Here is a 14,445-nt window from a genome sequence, read left to right as displayed (position 1 = left end):
TAATCCCGCGTACTTCTTTTTAAAAAATGGACAAATATGAAACAAATAGAAAAGAATTCATTTTTTCCGCTGAGTATACCAGTAACAGCAGACACCCACAAAACTTAACAGTACTCGTTTTATCATAAGAGCATCAAAACTTAAACGTACAAGTTCTGAACTTACCACCATGTTCGGCAATTAAAGAACTACAACATTACACTCATTAATTTTCATCAACAAATCGACTGAGATAATTACTACACTTAATCCTCTTTGTAATTCCTCTCTTTTTCAATCTACCCTGTTTTTTTTTTTTTCGTGGCAGCGAGTAAAGGGGAGGGGGAATGGAGGAATGAGGTGTATCCAAGCAAGCTGTAATCCTAATGTGTTCTTATAGGAACAACATCATCTTTCTCAACCCCCAGATTACACCGCGTAACATCATCTTTGTTACACTTACAGGAACAACATCAACGCTTCTTGCTCTTTGCCTTGGTGATCCTTGATTTGCTTGAATCAATAGGTGGTTTCCAAATGATATCCTCAAGCTTGCTACGAAAATTCTTGTAGAACTGTAACAAGAGAGAACTTTCTTATCACGACCCAAAATATCAAGATTGGTCTATGTGAAAATCTGATGCGTAAATTAGATTTTGCTTACCTGGAGATATTCAACAGCATCTCCAGCTGCTTTCTGAATATCAACCATTAAAAATGTCGGAGCAACCTCAAAAATCTTCAGCCAAAACAGAAAAGTTTAAATATACTACAGCAGAAATGAGCAGACGAAAAAAATAAGGTGCAGGTTAAAATATGGAAGGTCCGGGATGAAAAGCTTACTTCCAGAATAACTGAGAAATGACTTTGGTGCTTTGACAAACCTTCCACTCTCATCTGAAATTTGATGCAATTTTAGAATGAGTTTAGGTACCATAGGCAGGATTATATCATCCTTCATAATGAACTATATATATCTATAGAGCAGAAGAAACAGGACTACAAGACAAAATCATTAGTAGCTACATCAGGTCAAAATATATATATATATTAACCAAAATAGAAAAATACTCAAATAAAAATACTATTTATAATAGCAAATGCTGAGAGGTCTACCTTAAAGTTGCGTATGTGAGTCTTAAACCCCATTGATTGTGCAACAACTTCCATACTCGATAAAACGACCTTTGCAGGCTTCTGTGAAAGAAAGCGTGTCTGATGCTTTGTAGAGTCCTGTCAGGGAGAGAAAGAAATTCAAACATCTTGATGGAAGTAGAAAAAGTTTGTCAAACTATTCCATGAGAACATACGCTTATTGTATGATATTGAGATTTTTTATATCACCGATGAAAGGCACAATTGAAGCATTGAAAGATAAGAAGTACAGAATCGGCTACAATTTTGCATGGGATTCGTTGTCTGTCTGTGACGCGGGAGGTATCCCTAAGGATGATAGGCAACATTATAGTACGGAGTTTGTGTTTGACACCTATATTAGAACTCATAGTAGTTTCCACTTTTGCTCACCTAAAAATGTTTTGCCTTTGTTAATAAAGTTACTACCAAGTATAATTATTATCAAGTGTACTCAGGCTATGCCTTTTTATGAATAAAATTTACTTTTACCTATCAAAAAAAAATGTCTCAGTAATATGGGTCTCTGACATGCTATAAAGCACTATTACAATGATCAAAGCATCTGTTTAATTTAATTTCCCGATTAAACATAGCTATCCATGTCTCATAGTCTGGGTTTCAAGCAGTTGCCTGACCAACAGCTCATGTCCATATTTGTGTCTATACATGACACCCTCATGTGCGTCCTCAAATGACCCCTCAACAGGTAAACGAAAATCTATATCCCATTTTATTTTTCACACCAGAGGTGGAATTGCTTGAGTAGAAATTAGATAAAAATGAATCCCAATGGTAAAGAAGTAATAATCCATACCTGGTCACGATCAAACAGCGATGCAAGGTTTAATCCTTGAGATAGAATTATCAAGTCAAATGCATTAAGAATCAAAGGACTCATGTCCTCATTCCCGCATTGCTCATTGTCCCTTTGTTCCTAAAGTAAACCATGATTTCAATAGTGTTAAAAGAATAAAGCAGATGAATACCAAACTAATGCAGGTGAGCATGGACACCTGATTTGGATAACATATGTACTCATGCGTGTATATCAGTATCTTCAATGGGAATGATATCTATAGATGTATTAAAAGCGTAATCCATTCACAACTGAAGACAAAAGATAAAATGTAACAACATAAACAATTGTATATTGACAGTTGGTCATCTAAGCTATAATATGGTTGACTGAATAAGGTTCCCAATTGCATATGCCCTCTCTATGCACAACTTACTATGTGCATAGAGGGGGCATATGCTCGCTAAGAACACAGATTGATGGCAGGTAGTGTTGGATCTAAAGAGCCATTTCTTAATTTTTGAGCCCCAATAATTTTGAGCACTTAATGGATAAGATAGCTCCTAAAAAAATCAACTAATTTGTTAAGCTCAATAGATATAACAGCATTCATATTCAAAATGGAAAAATATTTAAATCATTGCAAATTATGGTGTGAGAAAAACTACTTCTACAACTGGTGCAATCTGATTTTTGTATGTGTATATAACTCCAAAAATAAGGGGAAAAACAAAAGGCAGGACAGGAGGATGCCATCCAGAAAAAAATATAATTACAATAGACATTGGATTGAATGGGTGAATGGTAGAGATCAGGAATGATTTGCTACCATTTGTGGTTCGAGCCTGGGAACAATACATATGGTAGGAGAATTTGGCAACTGCTGACAACAAACTTTTCCAATTACAACATTAACAAAATAGATCTTTATGGCAGCAGTAAAATAAAATGCATGTTAAAATCTCAACAGAAGTAGACATATAGGGGAAGAATGCGTAGCTTTTAAAAGCCTTACCAACCTCGCAATCATCAAAAACGGCATTTAGATCATCAAGGTTTACATCTTCATACTCGAGAAGTCCGACAGGAACATAACACTTCTTAAACCATTCATCATTCCTGATCTGTTCAATAGTAATACGCTGCACAGAACAGAAAGGAACTTCTCAGAAACAACCAGAACCAAAGTAACTAGAGATCAAAGACATCAGCTGCACTGGGACACCTGCACTAGAATTACAAAGATCAGACAGAAGGAACTTTTTTTTGTAGGCAGATAGAAGGAACTCGATAGTGAAGCAAACGGACAAGGGAATGACAGCTCGTGGGACACCTGACCTAAGTCTTCTAGAAACATCCTTCTAGAAGGAATATATACCCAAGCAATCTATAATTGTAAAACATTTATTTCTAGTAAGACAGATTAACAGGTTGAACATGATCTGTTTCAATTTGCACCCCAGAAATTAATCTAAAACTGAAGTTCACGTAGGGTGTCATACATACCAGGAATTTTAAGTAATTGGATATTAAAAGTAAAAATCTTGACATTTATGATCCAGGCACATACTAGCTTACTCGTTATACTTTCACAAGAAAGAAAGTATTTCAATGAATTGTTTTCTGGCATGAACCATTAGACATAAAACTCTTAGCATAGGAAGAAAAGTGGACACGTTGTTAAATGAAACAGCCACTTCATTTGTTTATGCATTTTTTTCCAAACTTGATTGAACATTATCAAACATTACACCCCTTTCCTCGACACAGTGAATTTTACTTGCTAGGAAAAGAATTAAAATAATATAAGTGGAAAATAATATAGAACCGCTTTATTTATTTGCGCATTTTTTTCCAAACTTGATTGAACAGTATCAAACATTCAACCCCTTCCTTCGCTACATTGAATTTTACTTCCTAGGAAAAGGCAATGCTGCAGTCAACATTGGACCGCGCAGACCAAGTCAATTTTCTAATTAACAAAAGCATTGGTGCTCTTAAAACACTATATGGGGAGAAATAATAACAAGAACCATACTCTTGTAGCCTTTCTATTGCCCGAACAACTCAATACTACCCATTGCATGCCTTTTATGTTATTCGTCAACTTGATTCCAAATAATATACCAACTATCACGTGTTTGTTTCTTCGTAACAAATCCTAACTGTCAGATGCAGCCAGGAAAAGCACATACAGTACAGCTGCAAATAAATGTTGTCAAAGAACCAATACTTACAGTTTGAGGATTTGGGTCTAAAATTCTATGAATCAAGGATTTTGCTCCAACAGGAAACCAAGATGGACATGAAAACTCTGCTTTCTCAATCTGCAGAAAACAATTTAAAAAAAGATATCTATATGAAAGTCTAACATATCTGACAAAAAGCACATAAGAGGAAATGGGATATCTTCAGCATGGACAGACAAACGAAAGTTAAATGATGATCAACACCAGCATTCACAAGGAAGTGCACCTATAAAAGAATTTCAGAGAAACTAATACATCGAACAGAGATAAAATCTTCACCTTCCTTCTAACAAATATAGCAGTACACAGGACTGCTTGATCTCTATTTCCACATAGAAACTAAGCAATGGTAAATGGGCTACTGTCACCATATAAAATTGTTCAAAGTTTGTGCCACTAAAGCAAAATATTATTTGAAGTGTTTCACACCCATCAAGAAAGGGGAAAAAAGCTTGCTCATTTGCAACATGCAAGGCGCTTATCTGCATGATAATTACTAAACGAGTACCCGTGATAATTGCTCATGCCTTACTATATAGCGTGGTGAGACCAAGCTCATCAAAGGGAAGATATCCTGCCATCAGAACATAAAGGATGACCCCACAGGACCAAACATCTGCCACAGCACCATCATAACCCTTGTGACTGAGAACCTAGAGAACATAAGATGAAATTATTCAATACACAGGCATGTATTTTAAACTGTATTCTTTTACTTCAGAGAATGTTCAATTGAATTTAGAAGCTAGCACCCTAAAAATTACCTCAGGTGCTAAATAGTTGGGAGTCCCGCATGTTGTTCGAAGGAGGCTAACTCCCTATGTGCAAATTACCAAGTAACAATAATTCATATGATTTCTCACAGATATGCTACTGTTAAACACACACACACCCCTACTGAGACAGTGATAACTTCAACAAAAATCTTACTTGTTCAGGCAACGCACTCAGACCAAAATCTGATATCTTTATATTTTCTTGGGAATCTAGTAAAAGATTTTCAGGCTGTAAAATGGAAGGAAATAATTGTAAGAATTGTTTAAAAAAAAAAACTAGAATTTCTTTCCAAATGCCAGCCAAGGAAAACCTTCAAGTCTCTATGGTAGACTCCCTTGCTGTGGCAAAAATCAACGCCATCAAGGAGCTGCTGAAAGTACCTACGGGATTCGGCTTCACTAAGACGTCCATGACGAACCTGCATAATCATTACCACATCACCACTTCATTCAGAAGTGAAATAAGACAAGAAGATATTAACAATCTATTGTGGTTGGATCTTAGATTAGACTACTCACTATTTTATCAAACAATTCACCACCTGTAATGTACTCCAAGATTATATAAATCTTAGTACGGCTTGCTAGAACCTGGAGAAAAGAACATTACACGTAAGAGGATGTATAAACTCCTAAAGCAATAGAATGCCTATAAATGCCCAAAAAAGAAACTTCAGAAACAAATAGCATACTTCATGAAGACGAACAACATAAGGATGCCTGACGAGCTTCATTATAGATATCTCCCTCTTAATCTGCAAGATAATAGTAAACTACGATGAGGCAGAAAATTTGGAAAACAAAAAGTTGTTCATATAGGCAGTAGATAGAAATCGAATTACGCTATGCTGTGATCACAATTACCCGATGTTTACATCATAAGGACAGAAAACATGTCAAAACTAAGACTCCAGGTTTCTTATGGGGATAGGAGAATACGACAGTAAAAACGTATGCCTACACCGAGCGGCATACACGGCAAAGCAATGAAATCAAAGCGTTGCTCAGGAAAGGCAAAAAATCTAAGGGAATAACTGTTGAATATAGAAAGGCTCTACAAGATCTGCTCCTACTGTTGAGGTGTTGCTAAATTATAACATCTCGGTGAAAAAACTTCAAAGAAGATCATCTGCACCGTCCAATTCCCTGATTATTATCAATTCTCGTTTTCTTTTTCGAAAACCAAAGTATCAGGGAATTTCAGTTAACTTGGTCGGTAAAGAAGAGCAACCTGGTCGACCATCTTGTGCTTGATAATGGTGTTGCGATCGAGAACTTTCATGGCGACGCTCTCACCAGTCTCCGTGTTCTGGGCGAACTTAACCTTGGCAAAAGTTCCTTCGCCAATGGTCCTCCCCACCTCATACTTCCCTACTTTCCTCACCACCATCTTTCTTGCAACTGAACTTTTTTCTCCGAACTCAATCTCAGCATTCGCACCAGAAGAGCGACGATCTTTCCGCAAAGCGCCACAAACAACGCTCCACTAACAAGAAGCTTTTCCGCCTTGCAATATTCTAATTTGATCAAATTCTTCTACTCTGGCTTGTACTAAACAAAATTTTAAAGATATTCTACAGCTCGAAAGCAGAAGCTGGAAAAATGGGGATCGCTTGTTAGGCGAGAAAGCGAAAGCAAAAGCTAAAAGCAAGTAGTAGAAAATTGAATTCCAAGTGGGTGGAAGGAGAATGAGAGGAACAAGAAAAGGAAGACAAGCCTAGAGTCTAGTTGGGGATTTCTCGATCTTGTCTCCATTTTTTTTAGTTTTCGAATGAATATACGAGAAATGATAGGTGAGCCTTCACGTAAGTGATGCGTAATTTAAAAAAATAAAAATAAAAATAATAATAACAATAATAATTTTTTAATAATATATATATTTTTTTATAATGATTTTACGACATTTATATGTTTTATAATTATATATATTATTATTCATTAATTATATATATAATACTTAAAGTTATACATGTGGTTGGGTGGAAATAGTAAAGATAGGTTTGGACGGTGAGTTTAGAATTTTTTATTTTAAATAAAAGTTAAAAATTAAATAAATATTAGTTTTTAATATTATTATTATTTTAAAATTTTAAAAAAATTAAATTATTTATTATATTTTATAAAAAATTATAATAATAATATAAGATGGAATCTCTTCCTAGCTCCCAAATTTACCCTACTTCATCACAAAATTATAATTTCCGTACAGTCAGATGTAATACAATATAAAATGAAGTTTTAAGACTTCTACGGAAAGAATTTTACAGTAAATTTTGTATGATTAATTTTACAAAGCAATATTCTTAGGAGTATTAAAATATTATTATAAGTAGAATTAACATATGCATCAAAGATAGGATAAGTATCTCCGCGACTTCAAACTTCAAAGTAAATTATCGCGGGAGGAAAAGGTCGGGTGAGCATAATTACGAAAGCAATGTTAGAATCTAGATACAATTTTAAAAATAAAATATTCTCACCTCATTTTATTATTGTAATTTTTTTAAATTTTTATATAAAATATAATAAATAATTAAAAATTTTCAAATCTCATAATAATAATATTAAAAAATAATATTTTAATAATATTTTATTCAATTTTTAATTTTTTACATAAATTTTAAATTTGTCTATTTTTTTTTTTTTAAAGAAAGTAAGTCGGACTTGTTACCTTAAAACTTACAAACTATTTTTCAAATTACATATTAGGAAATTTTATTCAATTAATATATATAAAAAAATTGTTTATCCATTTATTAAAATATTGATATACTAAACACTGTTTAGCTCAAATCTTCAAAAAATAATAAAATCGAAGATATTGATATGATTCCATAAATAGGCAGTGGAGGCAAATTGGAATTTGTATTGGAGCAATCCAATTAAATTAGGTGGCAAAGATGAAATCAGAGGCGCATCGGTGGCTCATTATTGACATTTACTCAGAAAATCAGGTTCCGTGTTTCAATTTTCAAAAGACAGTGGGGACATTTGTAATTATCTTAGGCAAGAAAAATGCAGCCCTATCTATTACAACCACTCTTTCAAAACGAAAACTGAAGCTGACCCGTTTCGGTATTTCCACTATCTTTTGTTCCCTTTTTTTTTAATAATTTATTTCTTTATTTATTAATCTTTCTTTCCTTCTTTGGGGGGCCGGAGAAGACACACTGATGGATGAGCTGGAAATGTTGTTAATACAATGATTATTGTTAGTAGTGTATAATATAAGTTAATGAATGCGTCAACTAAGATATGATATTGCACACTTGAAATGAGGGATGCCGATGGCTCTTGTCCTTCTTCGCGTCACTCGTGACTGTTTAATTTCAACATGTATCCGGACTCCGGAACTGTACTTCGAGGAAGGGAGATAAGTTGTGAAGCAGAAACGAAACGTGCAAGGAATGAAAATTACGTTTGGCTTCCTTTTCAACTTTAAGATGACTTGTATATTAAAAAATAAAATAAAATAAAGATGACTACATTTTATCTTCAAACCTACCAAATGGTATAATATATGAAAAGATGGTGATAGAGTTACTACTCTCTTACCACTCATTTATTATTTTAGTGTATTTGAAATCTTTTTATTATTTTTTTAATTATTTTTTTAACATCTTTAATTATTAAAATTTTTTTTAAAAAATATATAATTTCATTAATAGTCACTTTTTTAACCATTATATAAAAAAAATAGTTGTAAAATAGTAATAAGATGGTAGTAAACTTATCATTTTTCTATATAAAAAATAACTAATAATATCAACTTCTAATTTTGGCCATTACGTTTGATTAAATTTAAAAGCGCAATTACAGTTGTAGTAAAATATGTCATTTTTTAATAATATTCGGTGGATAATTTTACTTATTATCTCCGCACAGCAAACCTATTTTATTTTTATTTTTTGTTTTTTCTATAACAAATATGTATTATATGAATGATAAGTAGAACAATTCAATTAGTTTAACAAGAATAAAATAAAAAAGTAAAAAATAATATTAAAATATGTAAAGTGTGTGGTGAAGGATAATGAATAGTATCTCTCAAAAATTAATAATCTTTTGATTCTAATAGACATTTTCTTGGGGTTGGGAAATAAGATTCTATGTGTAAAGAATATTCAGTTTTTTTTTTCCTAATCAAGCATGCTTAATATTGAATATAATTATAAAAAATACATAACATCTCAAGGTGGATCCTTACCACTATTAATATATAAAATGCATATAAGAAGATTATTTAAGGGTATACGACCAAAAACTAAATTGATTACTACTATTTCCGCCACTAAGTAAGCATATTGATTTTCTAATCGATGGAATTTAACTATTTTTCAATCTTTTTCGAAGTTGAGTTGGTGATAATATTTGAAAAATACTATTATTCATCTTTTGCATTTTATCATCTTCAGTTACAACGATGTATTTTAAAGTATTTAACATAATAAGCTACTTAGATCGGGAGTGACATTGCTCATAATCTTTGTTAGCCATATCATATGCATTCAAATTCGCTGTATTATACCACTTAAGTCTTTTATTCATCAATTGATGAGTATACCCATCATGCTATTAATGGAGACTCGAATGTCCTAACTGAAGTGACGCATGAATAAGATATGTAGTTCAAATACAACAATTTGACTTATTTGTATGTGCTCAGTGTTGTTTACACCTTGCTATCAATTTGCACTTGGTGTGCAATGCGAAAGGACCCTAAATTTCTAGCTCGGAGACTCGCATACACAATTCATTAAAGACAACACCAACATCATATCATACGGTTGGGATTCATGCCATTCTCAAACCTTGGCAACCAACAATGCCTGCACGGAACAACTTCTTATTTGCGAGCCACGGGCTCGCACTAAACCCGTCGACTTGTTGGAAAGTGTCAAAGACATGACAAATAAATACACAATTCATGAATACGTTGAAACAAAAGTTGCCCAGTTTCAAGGGATGCTCTTGTCACGCTGAAGGGAGGGTTGTTTTGGTCTCCTTGTTGGAACTTTTGGGCTCTATATCTAGAACTATAAATACCAACCGGCCTTGGAAACAAATTAGACATTGGCCTAGGAAAAGAGAGAGAGAGAGAGACACGATGGCAGCATTTGATCCGCAAAACCCAAATCTACTTTGTTGTTAGCATTTTCCTCCGCTTGAGTTTTCAACTTAAATGTCACACCAACACACACTCCCTTCAACATTTTCGACCCTTTGACTTTTTTTACGAGCAAAATATATCGTGATTTACATCCGCATTGAATTCTTAAGTTCGGGCGGTTACAAAATCGGATTCAAAAGGAATTTTTGTTATTGTTTTGTGAGGAAGCTTTTGAAGCGAGAATGGAGATGGAGCAAGAATTGGAGTGGGCCGAGGCGCAGAAGATTGTCATTAGCGAAGACCTCGTGGCTGCAGCAAAGCAACAGCTGAAGTTTCTTGCAGAGGTCGACAAGAACCGCAACCTCTATGATGGTCCAGTTTTAGACCGAGCCGTTTTGAGGTGAGCACTCTAACAAGGTGTTCGTTAGTCGTTTTGGTCGGTTGAAAATGGCGTTGAAATTTATGAATTTTTAGTGTCTTCCATTAATAATGCTTTCATTGCCAGGTATAAGCAGTGTTGGCTTCCCTTACTTGCGAAACATACCAAATTCAATGTTACAGAAGGCCCTTTGGTCGTGCCACTTGATTGTGAGTGGATATGGCATTGTCATAGGCTAAACCCGGTAGTCATCTGTATGAAACTCATAACTTGCTTTGAAAGTGTCTGTTGGTTGGTATTGAATTAAGCTGTTTATTGGTTTTTCAGGTGCGCTACAAGGACGACTGCGAAGAACTTTATGGGAGAGTTCTTGACAACTGGAACGTCGCATCCTCTGTCCAGGGAACTTGCAAAAAGCAAACTGAAGAAATTTGGAACATCATGTATCCAATAGAACCATACGAACTCGATCCAAGTAGCCAGTTAACAGAGAATTTTGGTGCAATTGTTATGGGTGCTTCAGAAAGCACCGACTACGATTTACATTCAGCTGTCAAAAGACAATGTCCTTTCTTCTACCAGGTAATGAAGAAAATCTTAGGTTGTCAAAGGAAATTCGTTTAAAAAATCTGTACTGGATTATTATCATTTATGTTCATTTCAAAATGGTTCAAGTTCTGAAATTATTTAAGATGATTGATTAACTACTGCCAAAAATAGCTGGTGTGCTACAATTCATGGCATAACATTCGAAAACATATCATACATGTGATTTCTAGTCTTTTGAATCTATCAAGAAAGGTGAACTGTATATTGAAACTTCAAGATTGTGTATTTCTCTCCAGCTTTCCCATTCCATAATAGACCAGTGAAGGTTGGCATCCTATTTTGTTGCCAACATATGTATGTTGCAGGTATCCGGTCCTGCCATGAATGATGATCACTTTCTCGAGGGAGCGGTGGCCAGATATAAGGGGTTTCTGCATCTGATAAAGAGAAACAAAGAGAGGTCAATTAATCGCTTCTGTGTCCCAACTTATGACATTGACCTCATATGGCACTCACACCAACTGCATCCTGATTCTTACTGTGAAGATTTGGTGGCAATAGTGGACAAGGTATTAGAGCATGATGACACAGATTCTGACAGAACCAAGGGTAAAAAGCTGGATGTTGGGTTTTCTAGAACCACCAAGCAGTGGGAAGAGGCGTTTGGTTCAAGGTACTGGAGGGCAGGAGCAATGTATAGAGGGCGCGCTCCATCTCCTCTTGCTATTAATCTGCACAAAGTGAATACTATGAGCATGAAATTAACTCCATCCAATGAGTATCAGAATGTGATTCAGCTTCCCAAGAAGACACTGGTAGAGGTAGCTTCCAGTATCATCTTCCACCAATTCTCACGACAAAGACAGAATTATGGCAACAGCTTCTTGTATTAGCCTACTATTACTTTATTTACACGTTTTCCTAATTCTAATTCAGGTTATGCTGGAGATTGTGGGGATCAAATACTTACAAGTTGGGTTCAAGGGCAATCTTTTCGTCTCCTTTGGAAAGGAACAGCCAGATCTAGTCTTCAACACCAGGAAACGAACAAGCATGTACTCCGAGTCTGGAAAGAAACAAGTCATTGTTTTCCAGTGTGAACCTACTGGAGAGCTTTTCTTCGAACTTATGACCTCGTCATCCCTCAACTTGCCCACAGAGAGGGCAGTTAAAGTATTGGGAACTACTTCAATCCCTCTAGAGCACCTTATTCATCCAATCTCTAAACTGCCCATAGAGAGATGGTTTGACCTGAGGCCAAATCCTGGAGTCACGGTTTCGAAGCCAATTAGTTTACTGATCGCTCTCTCCTTGACTGCTCCCACCCCAGCACCATATGTGGTGCAAATGGTTCGAACAGGTTCATTCTCAAAAAGTCCATGTTTCATTCCACTTCCTGGAAGGTCTTTGCATCTTGATAGCAAGACATTTATTCTGGATGAGGCTGATAATGAGATCATCAGCCTCCTCATGAGGTGCGTGAAACTAAAGCATACAATTTTCAATTTGCAATGACCTTTCTAAATATCCTTGCCGTTAAGCATAGAGAGGTATTTCACTACAGTTTGCTACAAAATCACGTATCAGAGTTTCCAAGACAATCAGTTTTATCCTTGAGTCACGATTTTAAGACATAGAACACGACCATCTTGATATCCTTTGTTTTTCCGATCTAGAATTTTTAGGCATCGACCATGATCACCAAATCATGCTATCTCTGCTAGTTTGTGCTCATGCATGCACAGAAGCATGAATCGAGCGAGACATCATTAAGTGCCTGGGATGGGTACCAAAGATGTTAGCCACTCTTTTTTTCGGATAAAAGAAGCGAATAATATTGTTTGAACTTACTTAAAAAAGTTGAATAAGTACTCTATTCTAATGCCTATACACCTCATTTTCGGCACTTCCAACGCTAATTTTATCCTCCTCTATTGCACATGACAGCGAATCAACAATAAAAGATGCAAGCAGTTCTCTTTCCAATAAAGAAGTGACTGGCATGGCTGCATCCGGAGAAACCCATGTGCTTGCAGAATTTGATGGGAAAATGTGGTCTTTAATTAACGCTAACTGGTTGCTTCAGCTTCAAAAGGAATTGAATGAAGATGGCCATATTTTTGAGCTCACAGGTATTCAGAAGGTGAGTATCATTACCATGCCTCGCTAGATTTAGATGGTTGGACCTTATGCCGATCAATTGCAGCAGCAGATGATCCTTCTTGAAAGTTCAAACTGAAATGGAACAAGACTTAATTCCCTCTAATCAGGGCCATAATATTCAGCTTGCAGCTTACCCAAACTTCCCGATCTTCCTGTAGGTAATTATTGTTCCTGGTAGAAAACTGGAGTACGAATCCGACTGCTGTGAGAAGCTAAAAGACGAACAGAACTTCATGACAGCTGTCGAGTTCTCGGCAGAAAATCCTTACGGAAAAGCCGTGGCGTTATTCAATTTAAAATCTGGCCTTCTAGAGGTACATTTCTTTAATGAAATACAGAGACTCTCAGAATGATAAGTATGACAACGAGTCGCATAATTACAATATTTGATGAACAGATCAAGGAAGAGTGGCTAGTATTGCCCGGGATCTTATCAGCTTTCATTATCTCAGATATTTTGAGGAAGGAGGGCTATAGTGGTATCAGCACAGACAACATACAGGATCAAAGAGAAATGGTTAATGTTTTGACGGAAGATGCCGAGAGGTGCAACAAAGAGACCAGAAAAACCAACTCCTTCATTGCCTTAGAGAAAGCAATGGGTGCTGATGAGGCAGTTGAGAACGGTCGTAAAGTGATCCTAAAAGAGAACTGTACATGCAGTAGAAAACATGGGTACAAGAGAAAAGCTCCACGCAAGAGTGTAGCACGTGAGAAATTTGCTGATTGTAGACCTTGTAGAGGGTGTGCTGATGGTGGTGCAGAGGATGGCACAGGCTGTAGAGAGCGCTATGGTGGCAAGAATGAAGCTTCGATGAAAGGCATCCCATATGGAACGTGTGATGATGGTTACGACCACAAAGATTTGGTGAAAAGTGGTGTTTGTGGTGCCGGAGGGGGCTGTAGTGGTGGGTGTGGAGGTTGTAGAGGTGGCGGTGGCGGTGGCAGTTGTAGAGGAGGTTGCGGAGGTGGTGGTGGTTGTGGGAAATGAGATGCCTGCAGCTTAAGATTATGCCACATTAAGTTCTGAATTATGCCAATTCTACCTAAATAACAACTTACGTAGCCGTGTAGATTATACATGGCCCCCCAGATTATGATAAATGAACCATTTCAGTCAATAAAATTAGAAGTGATTCAAGTGAACATGCTGCTTGCGTCTCTCCTTTTATGCTTTGATCATACAATAATTATCGGAACCCATTTGAATAAGTGTCCATTGCAACTTAATCCGGGGGAGAGAGAGAGAAAAGGGTTCAGCCGGGAAAAGTAGAGGCTTCTTCTCTGTTCCATTTTAGTTTCAGATT

At 35.9% G+C, this 14,445-nt stretch overlaps 2 protein-coding genes across 2 annotated transcripts; one reads left to right on the top strand and one right to left on the bottom strand.

Annotated features, from left to right (window-relative positions):
- Nucleotides 1-100: 100 nt before the first annotated feature.
- Nucleotides 101-6,712, bottom strand: LOC122317344 (CBL-interacting serine/threonine-protein kinase 8). Its single transcript, XM_043134370.1, has 14 exons — nt 6,169-6,712; nt 5,630-5,692; nt 5,457-5,528; nt 5,249-5,356; nt 5,092-5,166; nt 4,926-4,979; nt 4,689-4,814; nt 4,150-4,239; nt 2,932-3,054; nt 1,931-2,050; nt 1,096-1,212; nt 823-876; nt 644-718; nt 101-554 (listed from the first exon to the last, which is right to left on the bottom strand). Exons 1-14 carry the CDS (start codon nt 6,325-6,327, stop codon nt 453-455), a joined length of 1,338 nt encoding a protein of 445 aa, XP_042990304.1. The 5' UTR covers nt 6,328-6,712; the 3' UTR covers nt 101-452.
- Nucleotides 6,713-10,029: 3,317 nt separating this feature from the next.
- Nucleotides 10,030-14,284, top strand: LOC122317341 (glycine-rich domain-containing protein 2-like). The gene is made up of 9 exons (XM_043134361.1): nt 10,030-10,084; nt 10,276-10,447; nt 10,553-10,670; nt 10,754-11,008; nt 11,341-11,796; nt 11,912-12,450; nt 12,923-13,118; nt 13,297-13,452; nt 13,536-14,284. Exons 1-9 carry the CDS (start codon nt 10,045-10,047, stop codon nt 14,127-14,129), a joined length of 2,526 nt encoding a protein of 841 aa, XP_042990295.1. The 5' UTR covers nt 10,030-10,044; the 3' UTR covers nt 14,130-14,284.
- Nucleotides 14,285-14,445: the final 161 nt, after the last annotated feature.

This window comes from Carya illinoinensis, chromosome 7 (assembly GCF_018687715.1).
Source record: "Carya illinoinensis cultivar Pawnee chromosome 7, C.illinoinensisPawnee_v1, whole genome shotgun sequence".
Lineage (NCBI taxonomy): Eukaryota > Viridiplantae > Streptophyta > Magnoliopsida > Fagales > Juglandaceae > Carya > Carya illinoinensis.
The sequence above is the reverse complement of the archived record's forward strand: the minus strand, read 5'-3'. Positions and strand labels throughout refer to the sequence as shown.

Excerpts from the sequence above, each read along its gene's own strand:
- LOC122317344 (XM_043134370.1), bottom strand. The coding sequence starts at position 6,327 with ATGGTGGTGAGGAAAGTAGGGAAGTATGAGGTGGGGAGGACCATTGGC. Across the intron at positions 3,055-4,149 it reads TAGACCCAAATCCTCAAACT|CGTATTACTATTGAACAGAT; the intron begins GTAAGTATTGGT and ends TGTTCTGTGCAG. Across the intron at positions 877-1,095 it reads CTCACATACGCAACTTTAAG|ATGAGAGTGGAAGGTTTGTC; the intron begins GTAGACCTCTCA and ends ATCAAATTTCAG.
- LOC122317341 (XM_043134361.1), top strand. The coding sequence starts at position 10,045 with ATGGCAGCATTTGATCCGCAAAACCCAAATCTACTTTGTT. Across the intron at positions 10,448-10,552 it reads TTAGACCGAGCCGTTTTGAG|GTATAAGCAGTGTTGGCTTC; the intron begins GTGAGCACTCTA and ends TTTCATTGCCAG. Across the intron at positions 13,119-13,296 it reads AGCTCACAGGTATTCAGAAG|GTAATTATTGTTCCTGGTAG; the intron begins GTGAGTATCATT and ends ATCTTCCTGTAG.